The 15,334-nt window shown below is 50.2% G+C and overlaps 2 protein-coding genes across 4 annotated transcripts in view; both read right to left on the bottom strand.

The window, feature by feature from the left end:
- Nucleotides 1-451, bottom strand: part of lonp2 (lon peptidase 2, peroxisomal) — a 13,487-nt gene extending 13,036 nt beyond the window's left edge. For both annotated transcript variants that reach the window (XM_036544234.1, XM_036544233.1), the window contains exon 1: nucleotides 143-451. In XM_036544234.1, the coding sequence (XP_036400127.1) occupies nucleotides 143-375 (233 nt within the window). In that variant the 5' untranslated portion in view covers nucleotides 376-451. The remainder of the gene's footprint in view (nucleotides 1-142) is intronic.
- A 969-nt stretch (nucleotides 452-1,420) lies between these two features.
- On the bottom strand, nucleotides 1,421-11,594 carry il34 (interleukin 34). Of its 2 annotated transcripts, none has more exons than XM_036543753.1 (7): nucleotides 11,369-11,594; nucleotides 8,853-8,989; nucleotides 6,131-6,240; nucleotides 5,433-5,510; nucleotides 4,954-5,148; nucleotides 3,981-4,140; nucleotides 1,421-2,339 (listed from the first exon to the last, which is right to left on the bottom strand). In XM_036543753.1, coding segments are annotated over exons 2-7 (585 nt in total). In that variant the 5' UTR covers nucleotides 8,893-8,989; nucleotides 11,369-11,594; the 3' UTR covers nucleotides 1,421-2,337. The 2 variants fall into 2 exon arrangements, with proteins under 2 accessions (XP_036399646.1, XP_036399645.1); XM_036543752.1 differs by having other exon boundaries at nucleotides 1,421-2,452.
- Nucleotides 11,595-15,334: the final 3,740 nt, after the last annotated feature.

Below are 15,334 nucleotides of genomic sequence, written 5' to 3' on the forward strand. Positions count from 1 at the left end.
TCATTTCATATACGCCGTAGTTATTCGGTTAGAAAATACAGCTAGAGAGACACATAGACAGCCACTTACTTTTATTTAAGTAGCTAGCTAAGCTATGATCAGTGCAACAGAAGTCTTGCTGGCTGTCATGCCGTGATCTCACCTGTGTAAGGTGGGCAGGTCCTCGGCTTCGTGCTCGGGGTCCCGGGTGTTGGGGATCACCCCGATGATGGTGCTTTTCAGCGAGGTCCCCTTCAGAAGCCTGCTCTTCACCAGCTGCATATTGCGCGCCGTGTCCACGCTGATCCGCATGGTGGAGCCGGGTAACAGCACCCCTTCGTGGGTCAGCAGCAGCGGGAGGCGGCTCGGGATCCGGATACCGCTATTGCTCGCCATGTTTGAAGGTGTAAGAAAACTTTCTTCCCTCAATACAGGACGACGCAACCTCGGACAGAGACAGACTGTGTTTACGTCAGATCGGGTGAAAAACAGGCAGTGCGAACTACGGAGCGCTAATAGGGACAAACAGTTCGACCAACCACAACTAGAGCCCAGACCTGCGCCTACTTCATTATAATCTTCCTGAGTTGCGCGGTATACACAAATAATTAACTTATGAGATGAATAAATACATATATGAATATTGAAGGTTTCTGTAGTAGCACTTATCACCAGCCCTTTTGCATTTCAGTTTGCGTTTGGATGCTGTATTTATCGTCAGATTTCTTTTTATTAATTATCACTTTTGACTCATTTCAGATTTGAATAGCACATTATGCGTGTGCTTAATCTGGAAGGCCTTCGTCCGCATCACTGTCCCCTTTCCTTTATGATGAGTGTTGTCTTTGGCACTGATGGCTGTTCCGCTGTGGCCAGCAGGGTCCTGTTGTCATGCCCTTTTATTAGAAGCACTTGGAACTCGCGCCATGTTTGGTGTAAAAACAGCATATCTGGAATATTATTTTTGTTAATACTGGTAAAACCAAGGACACTTTTTAAACCACATAAAGTACAACTTTCCTTTGACCTCAACTCAGAGCTACATGCTGAAGGAAACGCAGACCAGGGACTGCGGCCAAACGAGGTCTGCTCTCGAAAAACTGGTTGTGGAACAGTCTTCTGCCACAGGGGCAGGAGCTGTCAGACCCACACAGCCTCTGGAGGAGCTGCAGTCACACGGCTGTCCTGCACGCTCCTGCTGGGAGGACAGCCTCTGAGCTCTCTCCACCTCCCAGCCGAGACAGCCTTCCCTGAGCAGGTCTAGAGGATGTCACACGTCTTTCTAAAATTAATTACTTCTAATACTTATAATAAAATGTATAATTGATTGTATTTTAGAAGCATTCACAATGGGTATTATCCTGGAGAACAGCTATCACTTCTGAAATTAAAAATTAATCTCAACCAATAAAGAGACAGCAGAATGAAGAGGCAGGGTTATTTTGACATTTATTTTGATCACTTACACATCAGTTCAGCAAACCTGGCTACCCTCCTAAATAAATAGCTAAACAACACAAGTTCCACATAAAAAAGTCAAATATATCTGTAATGTAAAACATCTGGCCACCGTAAAAAAAATGAATATGTATATATGTATATATTATATACTGGGATATTTGGCCTTTTCAGACTGTTCTATAGGTAAGCAGTTACACAACAAACGCTTAAGGCCAATGTCACGTGTTGTGCAACTTTGCCAACTAAGCCAGCAAGTCGGCTGAACATCTGCAGGCAGTTTCGCAGAGCAGCGGGAAAGATGCGCACAGTTCAATAACACTCCACAGCTCAGCTACCCGGGACAAGAGGCTGCCTTCACAAACACTCATCCACAGCATCCTACACGGGATCATCTGGAGAAAGTGGACCGTGGTTACAGGGGACTATGGGCTGTGCTGGAACACGCGGGGAGCAGAGAACATGCCGGCGAGATGCAGCGTCCTCTCAGAAGCTCCGTGTTTACAGTACAGAAAGGTCAGCTGTGAAGGAAACTCCATGTTTGACCAGCTGCACAAACAAAACACTGAACACATTCTAACCAATCAGAGACGCTCTTCATTCAAAACACTGTGAACACATGTTCTAACCAATCAGAGGTCCTCTTCTTTGAAAACACCATGAACACAAGTCCTGAGCCAATCACAGTTCCTCTTCCTTCTTGAGGTGGATAATGCAGAATGCGAAAGAGGCGCATGGACAGAGGCAGCGGAGTCCATGCGGAGCGGTGTGTGTGTGGCCGTTTCCATGACATTGTTCAGAAGCATAGTGTTGCAGTGTAGTGTTCAGCCCAGCACGAGGCCCTGTCCACCCACAAAGCACTGGGCAAGGCAGAACCCAGGCCCGGTTCTGCCCGAATCCCTCTTAGAGAGAGAGAGAGAAAGAGAGAGAGAGAGAGAAAGAGAGAGAGGGAGTCTCCTTCAGGCTTGCGGATGCTGTTTCTTGTTCCCCTTCCTCCAGTGTCGAACATCACAGTCTGTCCAGAAGAGAAACAGCTGTATAACATTAGTCCCTGTCATTCAACTGCCTTCTCCCTCATTGGTCATAAGCAACATTCCACTGACTTCCTCTTCTCCCTCGTACCCATTGTGATCTACACAGGAGTACTGATCCACTGAAGGTTCTACACAGGAGTACTGATCCACTGAAGGTTCTACACAGGAGTACTGATCCACTGAAGGTGCTACACAGGAGTACTGATCCACTGAAGGTGCTACACTAGACTCATCTGCTGTCATCTTTGACAGCCAGAGAATGTGGAAGTTGGTGCTTTTTAAATTCTGGCACCTTGGTTAGGAAACAGACGTTTACAGAATTCATTGGCAGCATGCGAACCCAAAAACTCTGTGTTCTCCTTCTGTTAGCCTATTAAAGTTACTGGAATCTGTTCACTCACTTTATTAGTTGCTCTTTGAGGTTTAATTTTATTAGATAAGTCTGCATGACATACAGAACCTGCTGCATGAGGCGGTTTGGGTGGTTCTCCAGCAGGGGGAGTCTCAGTCTAACACACTGAGCTGTGTGGAGCACGGGAAACACCCCACACACACAGAACACCTGAGCACCCAGGCGTGCTCCTATTCACCAAACCGGTTTGATCAGTTTCTCGCTGAGGAACAGATCACACCTGGAGCCCTGACTTCCACACAGCTCAGAGGAGATTAATGTCCCCAGTCTCTGCACTGGAATATGGACGTTACCGACGGCCCACATCTTGCGCAAACTCAAACATCCAAACAAACCGAGAAATTCAGCAACAAGCATCACCATTCAGCAATGCTTACGCAACTCCAGCCCTTACAGAAACAACAGACCCGAGCTGCACCTGAACAGGGGAAGGTAGGGAGGCCAAGACGACCGTGGGGTGAGGGGTGAGTGGGTGAGGGACCGTGGGGTGAGTGGGTGAGGGACCGTGGGGTGAGGGGGTGAGGGACCGTGGGGTGAGGGGGTGAGGGACCGTGGGGTGAGTGGGTGAGGGACCGTGGGGTGAGTGGGTGAGGGACCGTGGGGTGAGGGGGTGAGGGACCGTGGGGTGAGTGGGTGAGGGACCGTGGGGTGAGGGGGTGAGTGACCGTGGGGTGAGGGGGTGAGGGGCCGTGGGATGAGTGGGGGGGTGAGGGACCGTGGGGTGAGTGGGTGAGGGACCGTGGGGTGACTGGGTGAGTGGGTGAGGGACCGTGGGGTGAGTGGGTGAGTGGGTGAGGGACTATGGGGTGAGTGGTGTGAGGGACCGTGGGGTGAGTGGGTGAGGGACTGTGGGGTGAGTGGTGTGAGGGACCGTGGGGTGAGTGGGGTGAGTGGGTGAGGGACTGTGGGGTGAGTGGTATGAGGGACCGTGGGGTGAGTGGTATGAGGGACCGTGGGGTGAGTGGGTGAGGGACCGTGGGGTGAGTGGTGTGAGGGACCGTGGGGTGAGTGGTGTGAGGGACCGTGGGGTGAGTGGGTGAGGGACCGTGGGGTGGGTGGGGTGAGTGGGTGAGGGACCGTGGGGAAGGGACACTCACAGTCCTCTTGCTCCGGTGCCTGGAAGCAGTCGCTGAATAGGCAGTGCATGGTCCTGTAGCAGTTATCCAGCAAGGCCTTGGGCTTCACCCACTTCCACCCTGCAGCCTCAGGGTCCCACACCCTCTCCCAAATCTCCTGGATCTGCTCCGGGGGCTCGCTCTGAACACACACACATACACACACGCGCACACACACAAAGACGCAGACACACACACGCACACACACGCGCACACACACAAACAGACGCAGACACACACACACACAGACATAAAGAGAAACAGATGAAAGAGTGAGAGATACATCAATATCATGATGAAAAAGTTAATTTTGACTGCATGAGAGGAGTGTGTGTGAGAAGAGTGTCTATGAGGGGGGAGTGTGTGTGTGGGGGGAGTGTGTGTGTGGGGGGAGTGTGTGTGTGAGGGGAGTGTGAGTGAGGAGAGTGTGTGTGTGAGGGGAGTGTGAGTGAGGAGAGTGTGTGTGTGTGGGGGGAGTGTGTGTGAGGAGAGTGTGTGTGTGTGGGGGGAGTGTGTGTGAGGAGAGTGTGTGTGGGGGGAGTGTGAGTGAGGAGAGTGTATGTGGGGGGAGTGTATGTGGGGGGAGTGTGTGTGTGGGGAGCGTGTGTGGGGGGAGTGTGTGTGTGGGGAGTGTATGTGTGGGGGGAGTGTGAGTGAGGAGACTGTGTGTGTGGGGGGAGTGTGTATGAGGGGAGTGTGTGTGTGAGGGGAGTGTGTATGAGGGGAGTGTGTGTGTGAGGGGAGTGTGTATGTGTGGGGGGGAGTGTGTATGAGGAGACGGCAGTGTGTGAGAGGACGGGGGGGGTGTGTATGAGGGGAGGGGAGTGTGTGAGAGGACGGGGGAGTGTGTATGAGGGGAGTGTGAGTGTTTGAGGACGGGGGGAGTGTGTATGAGGGGAGTGTGCGTGTCAGAGGACGGGGGGGAGGGCGTATTTGGGTCGGCCCCTCAGCTCACCTCCTCGTGCTGGCGGTCCCGCACTGTCTGGAAGACCTGCTGCACCTTCCTGAGGAGGTCCTCCAGGTTGGAGCTGTACCGGCGGGATGGGTGTCTCTCAGGGAGAACTCTCACCACCTTCTTCAGGATCTCCTGATTCACCAGCAGCCACAGCTCCTGCAGATCCCCCAGCTGTAAACCCGGCACATGCGCTTTCTGCAGAGAGAGGGGGAGAGAGAGAGAGGGGGGGGGGGGGAGAGAGAGAGAAGGTGGCGAGGGAGGGAGGAGGGACAAGGGAGGGGGGAGAGAGAAAAGGAGAGCTGCATTTCCTACTGAACTGTAATCAGTATTCAATTTTTTTTTCAAACATTTTTTACTGGCCCGGATCAGGCCACCCGCTGACCGGGGGAACCACCAAGGTGCAGTGTTAATGTTTTGGAAAGATTTTATTTTTAACAGCCATACAGAGTTTGAATTTGCAAGAGAGGGGTAAGACTCACCAGCCGGCTGATGTTGCTGACTCTGAAGACCTCCTCATAATGCACTCTGATGGTGTAATTAATGGGGAAGTTATGCTTCTGTGAGAGAGAGAGAGAGAGAGAGAGAGAGAGAGAGAGAGAGAGAGAGAGAGACAGAGAGAGAGAGAAAGGGAGAGAGAGAAAGGGAGAGAGAGGGGGGGAGAGGGAGAGAGAGAGGGAGAGGGAGAGGGGGAGAGAGAGAGGGAGAGGGAGAGAAAGAGAGAAAGAGAGAGAGAAAGGGAGAGAGAGAGGGGGAGAGGGAGAGAGAGGGAGAGAGGTAGGCAAAGACAAAGACGGGGGAAGGAGAGAGAATACCATTTCAGTGAGTCTGTGTCATCTCCCCACTGAGATGTTACCTTTCTTCCTGCCTCATCTTCTTTGGTATTTCTTCCTCTTTCAAACACACACATCCAGTCTGTCACTTCACCACTGTGTAACTCTCCCTCTCTCCCCACTGTGTAACTCTCCCTCTCTCCCCACTGTGTAACTCTCCCTCTCTCCCCACTGTGTAACTCTCCCTCTCTCCCCACTGTGAAACGCTCCCTCTCTCCCCACTGTGTAACTCTCCCTCTCTCCCCACTGTGTAACTCTCCCTCTCTCCCCACTGTGAAACGCTCCCTCTCTCCCCACTGTGAAACGCTCCCTCTCTCTCCCCCACTGCGTAAAGTTCCCTCTCTCACCATGTACTGCCTCCTGTTGGTGAAGTTGAGGCTGGCCTTCAGGGTGTGCATGGGCTTGCACAGATCAGCTGGAGTGGATGTCTTCACCATGGGCATTACCCACAGACAACCTACAGGGGGCAACAGAGCTGCATGTCAACACGGGTCATTTGCTGTGGAGGAATCACAGCCTCTGCCCTCTCATTCGCCGGGATGTTTCCCCTCTCTCCACCCTCCCCGAGTTTCCATCTCTCTGCATGATGACCACAGCTGCAGACAGGAGTACTGGCTGCTGTGCTACACAAACAGAGCCAGATGTAAAGATCCTCAAGCCATGCTGCACTCCTCTTCCACCGAGACTACTCACAGCCTCCCACTTTCACTCACAGCCTCCCACTTTCACTCACAGCCTCCAACTTTCACTCACAGCCTCCCACTTTCACTCACAGCCTCCCACTTTCACTCACAGCGCTTCAGTTTGACTCACAGCGCATCAGTTTGACTCACAGTGCTTCAGTTTGACTCACAGTGCTTCAGTTTGACTCACAGCGCTTCAGTTTGACTCACAGCGCTTCAGTTTGACTCACAGCGCTTCAGTTTGACTCACAGCGCTTCTTCAGTTTGACTCACAGCGCTTCTTCAGTTTGACTCACAGTGCTTCAGTTTGACTCACAGCGCTTCAGTTTGACTCACAGCGCTTCTTCAGTTTGACTCACAGCGCTTCTTCAGTTTGACTCACAGTGCTTCTTCAGTTTGACTCACAGCGCTTCTTCAGTTTGACTCACAGCGCTTCAGTTTGAATCACAGCGCTTCAGTTTGAATCACAGCGCTTCAGTTTGACTCACAGCGCTTCTTCAGTTTGACTCACAGCGCTTCAGTTTGACTCACAGTGCTTCTTCAGTTTGACTCACAGCGCTTCAGTTTGACTCACAGCGCTTCAGTTTGACTCACAGCGCTTCTTCAGTTTGACTCACAGTGCTTCAGTTTGATTCACAGTCTTGCGGGTTGAGGAAACAGGGCAGGGAGATTGTACAACCAACTCAAGAAGAAAGGAAGGAACTGCGGCTGAGCCAGGTGGGATAAAGCAGTTAAACAGGAGGGTGTCTGAGCAGCAGCTACGCCGGCTGCTCCGCTGTCCGTCCTCCTCCCTCCTCTGCCTGTGTTTCGTTACACAGAGGTCTTTTCCAACATGCCACTATTACTGTCTAAATGAGCCTGCTGTTGCATTTCAAACACCTTTTCACAGAGTTAACAGCATTAAAAGTCCCAAAGCTCTCCCTAAAGGCAGCCACTCCATGCTGTGTGACATCATCAGTCTGAGACGCTTCTGTGCTTCTGCAGGTGTTTCTGGGGGTCCATGCGACACTGCATTTTCAGGAAGGGGAATATGTAACCAAAGAAGTTTAAAGGTCCATGAAAGCCAACACCAGCTGACAGAGACATGCCCCTGCAGATCCACGGAGGTTCAGGCTATTTATACCGGGATGCAGTGCCTGGGGTGTCATTTCTGAGAGGCAAACGTGGTCACAGAACGTGGTGTTAAAGGCTGGTCTTACACACTCACTGCCATGGGGTCACACGAATGAATTCATTAAATCAGTATGTCCATATACAAAACTTACAATTCATCAAATGTACTTTTTATATGTATGTGTTAAGCTGGGTATCTACTGTTATAAAATATATAATTGTATTTATTTATTCATTTCAATACACTCCAATTTATTTATTTAGCTAGTATTTTTCATATTTGGTGATATATAAATAGGTTGCTCTGAGGATGATGTTACAGCAGAGGGGCTGTCTCCACATGGAGCTGAGCTGTGGTAACCTCCAGCCCCCTGAACCTCTCTCAAAACCAAATATCCAACATCCAGAATCCCAAATTCATCAAAGTCACACCCCAGTGACCCACACAGAAATGAGCCAAAAAAATCTCAGGCCATACCTCTGCACTGTCTTAACCCCATCCCACAACTCCACAATGCACAAAGACCCTCCGGAAACTCAGAGGTCACATCGTGATCAGAGATGCAGTAGAACAATGTGCATATTGGCAGCACTACAGACGCTTTGAAGAGAGGCCTTTTTCTCAAACCAGAGTTCTGACTGCTCAGCGTAAAACCACACCGCCGTCAGTGGGTACTCTGATATTCATGGCAAAGAGGCCTGACTCATGTCAGAACACTGTTGACATTCTGTGCTGACTTTGGATCAAACTCCCACCACACAAACACCTGAAAGACACCCTGAAGGAAGGGAGTGTTCCTTTAACTACCTGCAATGCATTCTTATCAGGATTCCCTTTCATACCTGGCAACCTTCCCATGTTAACCCATCAGTATGAGGATTTCTGTCCCGGAGAGACACAGGGCGTGTGCTGGGGTTTATGGGAGGGCAGCAGCAGCAGGAGCAGGATCCCGCAGGTGAGCCAGGGGGCCGTACCTGCAGCGCAGTCAATCAGCACGAGCGCAGGCAGGCCGCACAGCACCAGCATGATTTACAAACTCCGCTATAAATAGCAGAATTCCATCCGTTAGAGCAATCAGTCTCCGCTTCCTGCGGGCCAGACGTCCCCCCCCCACGGCTGATCCCTCACACACACACACACACCCACACAGCCGGGAACAAGAGGCCGCCTTCCCAGCATCCCCCAGGATTCCTCCCTCTGTCAGCTGCGTTCTGGGGGATGGAAAGGGGGTTACTGCGACCCCCTCACCCTCAGACGCAGGCAGTGTCTTACCCATCAGCAGTCCCATGAGGCACGCGGCAGAACAGGTCATGGTTCCGGAGGCCGGGACAGCACTGAGCACAAACTGTTCTGGAACAGCAGGAGCACCAGTCCCCCTTTCACTCCCAAAACTCAGTCTCGTACCAGGCCTGTAACACAGCAAACACAGACAGCATTACACTCTCACCCAACGCCTGTAACACAGCAAACACAGACAGCATTACACTCTCACCCAACGCCTGTAACACAGCAAACACAGAAACCATTACACTCTCACCCAACGCCTGTAACACAGCAAACACAGAAACCATTACACTCTCACCCAACGCCTGTAACATTAAATTATATAGGATGACATTACAATATTATACACGCTGCATGGCACTGTTTTTTTTCCACTTTTTGAGCTGTTTCTGTGTTCAGGAGGAGACATGGGTGTTGTCTGCATCATGACTCTATGGCTGCAGTGTTTTAATCTACTGTAAACACAGTATACACATTACATTATTACATTATTCTCTAACAGATGCTCTTATCCAGAGCGACTTACATAGTTTACGATTTTATCCATTTATACAGCTGGATGTTTACAGAGGCAATTGTGGGTTTAGGGACAATGTCCAGGGGTGCAACAGCAGTGCCTCAGTGAGGTATCGATCCAGCAACCTTTTGGTTACCAGCCCTGCTCCCCAGCGCTACCCCACACTGCTACCCACGTCCAGCTGAGTTAGAGCACACAGGGTCCGTCGCAGGAAAACCCCAAAACCAGCGAATGAATCAGGAGCAGGAGTACCACCGGTTCTGTACCGCACAGACGAGCTCGGCTCACACTGGCTGGTGACCGTGACTCACAGCCCTTTCCCTGACTGCTGGAGGTCACGAGCAGTCGCACACTCTCCTCTCCTGCACACACACACACCCCTGCGAGCCGCAGGGTTGCTTTCTTTTATTCCTTTGCTTGCTTTTTGGTGCAGGTGCGGAAGACTAGAAGACCAGATGTGTAGTTGTTTTTACTAATCTGGCAGGACAGTTAAATCGTTGGTGGCGGGCGTCATGGTTCACACGCTTTAAATACAGCCCTTACGTAAGAACTTGAGCTTCTAATCACGATTAGCATTATAAAAAAAGAGGCGGAAGATTTCAGCACTTGGTTAACGACCCAGGTGTAAACGCCAAGCAACGGAGAGGCTGTAATATCAGAAACCACGTGGAGTTTTACACACACTGCTGTGCCGCACAGCTGGGCTGCGAAGGGTTAGCTAGACGTCAATGACTCACCGGTCTGAAGGAGCGCTCCGGGCGGACGCGGGGCTCCGGGCGGACGCGGGGCTTCGGGAGCGCGCTCTGCCTCCGCTGTACGCCTCCTCGGCCGCAGTTTGTTAGCCCGTTAAAACGCAGCTGTATGGAAGCTCTGTCCGTCTGTAGTTAATACAGTAATTGGATTAGAAATACGCAGCAGACGAAGGGACTGAAATTGATTCAGAAATGCAGGTAGGAACCAGTAATGTGGAGTATTGGACAAGCTCTTTTATAAAGTGTGAAAACATGTACTCTATTCATGACTAGGCAACAGGCTAAATGAATGGACAAATGAAAAAGTCAGGCACTAAATTAATTTTGAACATAAATAGTTAAATGATCAAAGAGAAAAAAATAATCACATTGACCAATCAGCATGATACCAGTTCATGTTCTAGCATGACCGTGAAAAATGATTTTTTTTTGACGGTTTATGGATTTATGTAGTGTTGACATTGTATTTTAAAGCACCTGACGATAAGGCGTATTTTGTACAACGTCTGTTAAAACAGGAATAAGGAGTCTACTGTTCACTTTGCTTTTTCAAAAAACACGAAAGTCAACAGCTACGCTGGTCAGACTGCCAAGATCTCGGCAGTGAAACTTCACTTTCACTGGCAGTACAGACTTAGACTCAAATTCGTAATAAAGTCATGCGCTACACAGTTGACATCAGATAAGCACCTACATGGAATGAGAATGTGCGTGGGAAAACAATTATTTTCCATTGTTTCACTGAATTGAAACATGCCCACACACCGATTTTATCGTTTTAAAAATGCAAGAGAATCGCAGCGTGGTAAAGGAAGAAATGAGCAGGAAAGACGCTCGCGCACAGCCCTCGCGGACTCGCTGCTGCAAGGACACGCGCTGGACCGACACCTGTAAGATCACACGTGAGAGACGAGCGAAGAACCTGCGCCACATACGCACCTCTCACTGCCGGGTTTCCCTGCCTGCTGCCATCCTCAGCGCGCAAACAAACACCGAACCCTCCGATGGAAGCCTCAACACGCGGACGAGCCCTTCCCGGTCCCCCGCACACGGACACTGACACAATATTCTGCCATTGGTGTTGACGCGCATCGGAGGATACTCGCAACGGAACCCCCTCCCCTCTTCCAGTGCAAAATCCAAACGAAAAATGTGGAAATTCCCGTAGATGAAAACTCCGCCCCCCACGCTGCTCGCCCCCTCGCGCCGTGCGGCCAGCTGCCCCCCTTACTCACCTAATATCACACGGGCCTCGTGCTCGCACAGGTCTCGTCGACAACACGGTGACTGCACGGGTGATATCAAAAGATCATTTTTTACTTTCACTTTCGAGGGTGACTGTTCACACCCTCCCCGTGGCTGTTGCATGAATAAGCACTTGTTTTTCATCCTGCAAAGCCACCAGTAACCGTCTTAAAGTAACAAGAAATTAAAGTGGTATAATACCATTTCCCAAAGACGGCGATGCTAATCTCGTTTTCTCCGCAGTCTGTTCTTTCAGTTAAATTATTCCAAAAGTGAGGTGTCTGGCGAAGTAATTTAAGCAATGGCTACAATGGACGAACCATGCCATCATTTTGATCCATAACCGCTGGAGCCACACGGAGCAGGGAGACCGCAGCAATGTGTCACTGCAGGCAGTAGCTGACGTGCAGACATGTCATGCCCCGCAGTGCAGAGTCAGAGGGCCCACGCGCACTCGGGCAAAACCACGTCCTCCGCCGCTCGCGCCGTCTGCTCCGCGCGCTCGCGCACTCTCACGCTCAGAGGTACCAGCCTGTCCGGCCGCAGACGCCCCCGCTGGCCGCCGCAGCGGCCTCCTCCTTTCTTCCGTCCCCCTACCTCGGTCTTGAGGTGAACAGGAATGCTGCACTCAGGGACAGATGGTTCAGAGAGGGAAGAATGGTTGGTCGGGGAGGTTAAATGTCTATTTCTGTGAAGCGCTCGCGGCAAGCAGCTCCAAATGTCCCCGCAGCGAGCAGGATTGGAGCTGGTTTGGATTAAGATGCCAGGGGCGGTGATCAGCAGGTCAGGCCGAGGCAGGTCGGTCTCGCAAACGGGAGCGTATCTCCTCTAGATAACGATCGCTCTGCCTGGCGGAGGAACGGCGTATTAAAGTACAGTGTCGTCAGACGATTTCCCCTCTTCGTCATAAACGTACATGATCCTGCAAAAAAAAAAAAAAAAAAACAAATCTGCAAGTTATTATGGAGACGACCAAGACAGGGGCATTTGGGTCTGGAAACTTTGGAGAAGGGGGATTCCAGCCGCAGTCCCCAAATACAGACCATCACAACACCGCCAGCACAGACATCACTTTGGAAATTCCAGAGTAGCAGTGAGATAGTACAGCCACAAGGGAAACGGACTGAATGACCTTCACCTCCTCCTCTTCCTCCTCCTGGGGCAGACCGTGCCGCCCGGGTTTGAGCACCGCCCTCTGGTGCACTATCAGAGCTGTCCTTACTTCCTCCTGTGCTCCAGGACTAAGTTTCAGACTGCAGGAGACTGGCTGGAGGGAACCAGTCCAGTCCTGTCTGAGTCATTCATCTCAATGTGTCACCAGACCTCACGGTTTTGGTTAACGATGGAAGAGCAAATTGTTGATGAGCTGCCCCCCCCGCTCCTGAAGCTCGTTATTCACATAAACCCTTGCACCCCAAAACCTCACACCCCCCGCCCCTACACCCCAACACACAGCACCCTGACTTTCCTACCACCACACAGCCCAGCACACCTGAATGCCGAGCGTGTGCAGGTGTATGCTGGGCCCACGACCCCTGACTTTGGGGGGTGTTACACGAGGCAGACCCCGTGTGTCTTTCTTTAACAGGGCTAAAGTCTCTCATAGGGCATTTTTTTTTCTCTCAGATTTGTTGTTGATATTTTGTATGAGGTGTTAAAATTTCTGTGGTCATTACCTCTCGCAGGGGATTCCCTAGGGCTCTGGCTACATTCCCAACCAGGCTCTTTCACCCCTCTAATAATCCCTGCTGTAAGAGGCAAAATAACAGCGGTTGAGGTGAGTCCCCCCACACTGTAAAGCGCTTTGAGAACCATGACTGACTGAAAGGCTCTATATAAAACATAATCCATGATTATTATTATTAGTATTAATATTATTATTATCATCCTGTTAGCACATGCAGCCAGAAACTCCCCACTGAGCTTGTGGCCGAGCTCTGGCCCTAATCTCTGCCAGCTCACTGCACAAATATGCAGCCGCCTCTCACTGCAGAATGCCGAAGTGACACATAAACCAAGCAGCAAGTCTCGGGCCACAAGGACGGCCGAAATTTCGGGAAGTTTCAAACTTTGAAATCACCTCCTTCAGTTTTAATCGATCACCCAGCATTAGTCCTTATATTTCTGCATGAATATTTGTTTAATAACAGGTTTTTCAATAAAAGCCACCAGCTCCTCATCCTTATAACGTACCAAAAAGCACACGAGGGACTTTTTGGTCTAATTACCATGCTTATGTATATTCTGCTTCCCAGGAGCAAAGGTCCAACAGTACCCCCACTCCCAGTCTACACATTTTTGGCAACCCCCACATCTGATTGACTCAGGAATGGCCAATCAGTGAATAAGATTCCATATGGCCAGAAAAGGCCCATTCTCTACCCAATTTCAAAATGAAATTACATTCATTTAGCAGACACTCTTATCCAGAGCGACTTCCAGCACAAGAGAAAAGAAGTGCATCCATCCAGGTTAAATCAGCAACAGCATCAAACCAAAGCACCCGAAATGTCCCCTTACATCAGCAAACTGCCGAGACTTCCACTTACATCCACCAAATGGAGGACTTTACACATCAGTGTTCAGGGCTGGTAAATAAACTCTCCCTGTGTTGAGTAGACTCCTGGTAAAATCAAACACCAGCTCCAGAGAGAAATGATGAGACAGGACCCTGCTTCTGTGATACCCAGTCATTTTACTTTCACATATTCAATGATGTAATTAACATCTGTGCAAAGAACTGGCATGGGACCATGGCTGTGGAGGTTACACCCTGAGTTCTATTTGCTGCAAATCACAGAAAGGAATGTGAACAGAATAATAAATAATAAAATAATAAAAACCCCTTCAGCTGGTGCAAAATGCAGCTGCTCGAATCTTAACTAAAACTAAACGCTTTGAGCACATTACCCCAGTTTTGGCTTCTCTCCATTGGCTACCTATTTAATACCAGATCGTTTTTAAAATACTCTTACTCACATTTAAGGCTTTAAATGGGCTTGCCCCTCCCTATCTTAAGGACCTTCTTCACCCATATCTTCTGCAGAGAGCCCTTCGTTCCCAAAATGCTGGGCTTCTCATCACTCCAAGAGTGGGCAAAACTACTGTAGGCGGTAGAGCCTTTTCCTATCAAGCCCCTCTCCTGTGGAACAGCCTACCCGCCGAGATTCGGGGAACTCTCTCCACCTTTAAGTCTAGGCTCAAAACATATCTATATAGTAAATCCTTTAGCTGAGGGATATGGCCTGGTGCTGGCGTGGATCATAGAGTCTCTGGTGGACTAAGTGGTCATTGCTTTCATGGACTCTGTGCCATGATCTGGTGTTGACTGTCTTAGGGTCGCCCTCATGACTATGCCGGTCCCTTGCCTCCCGTCCCCTAGGTATGCTGCCATAATGTTAGTCTGCCGGGGCTTTTCCTTGTTGCACACCTTTTTCTCTGCCCCTCCTCTCCTGCCTCTCTGTTCTACATCCCTGCCATTCTTATCATCCGCTAACCACCGTTTTCTGTTTGCTTCCTATCCCTGCTCCGGGCTCCTGTCCGGAGCTGTAGCCCAAGCGTCTCATCCCGTTTTCCCGTCCTGCTACCTCGCTGCCCTGCCCATCAAAGCCAACTGCGTTCCAAGAACCGGACATCTTAGGAGACATTCTTATAGTCGCTCTGCTGTTAATTACTATTGTCTATCAATCTTAAATGTCTTAAAGTACATTGTATAACTTGTCTTTAACTGTATCTGCCCAGTGCCGGCCAGAAGCAGATGGGCTCCCCCTCTGAGCCCGGTTCTGCTCAAGGTTTCTTCCTGATAGGGAGTTTTTCCTTGCCACTGTTGCCTTAGGCTTGCTCTCAGGGGGTCTCAGGCCTGGGAACAATGTAAAGCTGCTTTGTGACAACTTGTGCTGTAAAAAGCGCTATACAAATAAAAATGAATTGAATTGAATAATGTAATAATAAAAACA

Source organism: Megalops cyprinoides, chromosome 13 (assembly GCF_013368585.1).
Source record: "Megalops cyprinoides isolate fMegCyp1 chromosome 13, fMegCyp1.pri, whole genome shotgun sequence".
In the NCBI taxonomy this organism is placed as follows: Eukaryota; Metazoa; Chordata; class Actinopteri; order Elopiformes; family Megalopidae; genus Megalops; species Megalops cyprinoides.